Raw genomic sequence first — 1,300 nt, 5'->3', positions numbered from 1 at the left:
AGGCAAGTGGAGCCACAGTTCCTATGATCACTGTTACATTGCTTCTATAGCTTCATTTAGCTCATTTCGAAAACTTTTGATTTAGCCATATTTGTTTGTTGTAGTACAGAGTTATACTGATAACTTTAATCTAAATTGTCTTAGGGTCTCAATTTAAAGCTTTCGTGACTGCAGGGATTCATATTCTTGGTTCTTTTGGTAGAGTCGCGTAGAAGGGAAATAATAAAACAATAAAATTATTACGACGTTTCGATTGCAACACAAGCAATCATCATCAGGTGTGGTTTTATTGTTTTATTTTTATTATTTTATTATTTCGCTTCTACGTAACTTTACCGAAAGAACCAAGAATATGTCTTAGGGTTGTTATTGTTTGACTTGCATCCCATTGGGATTTTTATACACAACATTGATATACGGTGCTTTTTCTGGAAAACTTTGCTGTTTTTTTAAAATCCTTTATATTAAGTTCGCTTGCTTGCTTAGGACCGTGCTAATCTTTCGGTCGTTTTTTAACCCACTTCCCGTGATCCAATCGAGCTGACATTTTCCACACAGACTCGTTGTGCGTGCCAATTAATGTTCGCGAAAATTTTTTTCCAAAATTGTACACTTTTTAGGACAAAAATATTATATTGAATCACCAATTGCTTAATAGTGCAATGCAATCATCTGACCCATAGGTGGCAGCCATTTCAAGCCAGAGGACGAGAGGACTCGAGCCGCCACGCATATAAAGGATTTATAGTGAAAAAACGTTGTTGTTGGGTTATACTTTTCCTGGATGTTTCTGTTGCGTGTAGTCACCATAAGATGTTTCTTGTTCATGTTTGTGTTTGTTGCGGTTGCACCCGATTCAAGAGCCGCATGGCTCACAGGGCTCCACCTAACACGTGAACTGAGCTGCCACGACAGAGTAGCCCACCCAGCGATCCGTGTCTCCAGCAAGCACGCCACGCCACGCCTGGCCTGCTGACCAGACACTGCATCTCAAAGCCGGTGCCACCATGTCGCGCTTGCTTGGCGTTGCACCAAACGCCGCTGACACGATGCACTCCAGGAAAGCCGTGCGCCTAACGGCACGTGTCAAGTAGTAATCGCCTTTTGTATTTGTGTGTTTGTGTTAATCTGGAGGGACGGGACACACGAGGTGTCTCCTGCGGGCGCATCTCGTCAGCAGGCGTGGCGACCGGCGCTGGAGGGCGACATTCATCTCAGGAATGCCGCCTGGTGAAGAATGCCTCTTGCACGAAGGGAAGAGGAGGGAGGAGGGGGAGGGAGGAGGGGCGGGTGGCGCTGT

At 44.9% G+C, this 1,300-nt stretch overlaps 1 protein-coding gene across 1 annotated transcript in view; it reads right to left on the bottom strand.

The window, feature by feature from the left end:
* The window catches only part of DARS2 (aspartyl-tRNA synthetase 2, mitochondrial), a 31,690-nt gene extending 30,681 nt beyond the window's left edge, over positions 1-1,009 (bottom strand). The window contains exon 1 of the mRNA XM_061550267.1: positions 926-1,009. Coding sequence (XP_061406251.1) covers positions 926-1,009 — 84 coding nt within the window. The remainder of the gene's footprint in view (positions 1-925) is intronic.
* Positions 1,010-1,300: the final 291 nt, after the last annotated feature.

The sequence above is a fragment of the Lethenteron reissneri genome, chromosome 12 (genome assembly GCF_015708825.2).
Source record: "Lethenteron reissneri isolate LAM-NWPU_2019-01 chromosome 12, ASM1570882v1, whole genome shotgun sequence".
In the NCBI taxonomy this organism is placed as follows: Eukaryota; Metazoa; Chordata; class Hyperoartia; order Petromyzontiformes; family Petromyzontidae; genus Lethenteron; species Lethenteron reissneri.
The sequence above is the reverse complement of the archived record's forward strand: the minus strand, read 5'-3'. Positions and strand labels throughout refer to the sequence as shown.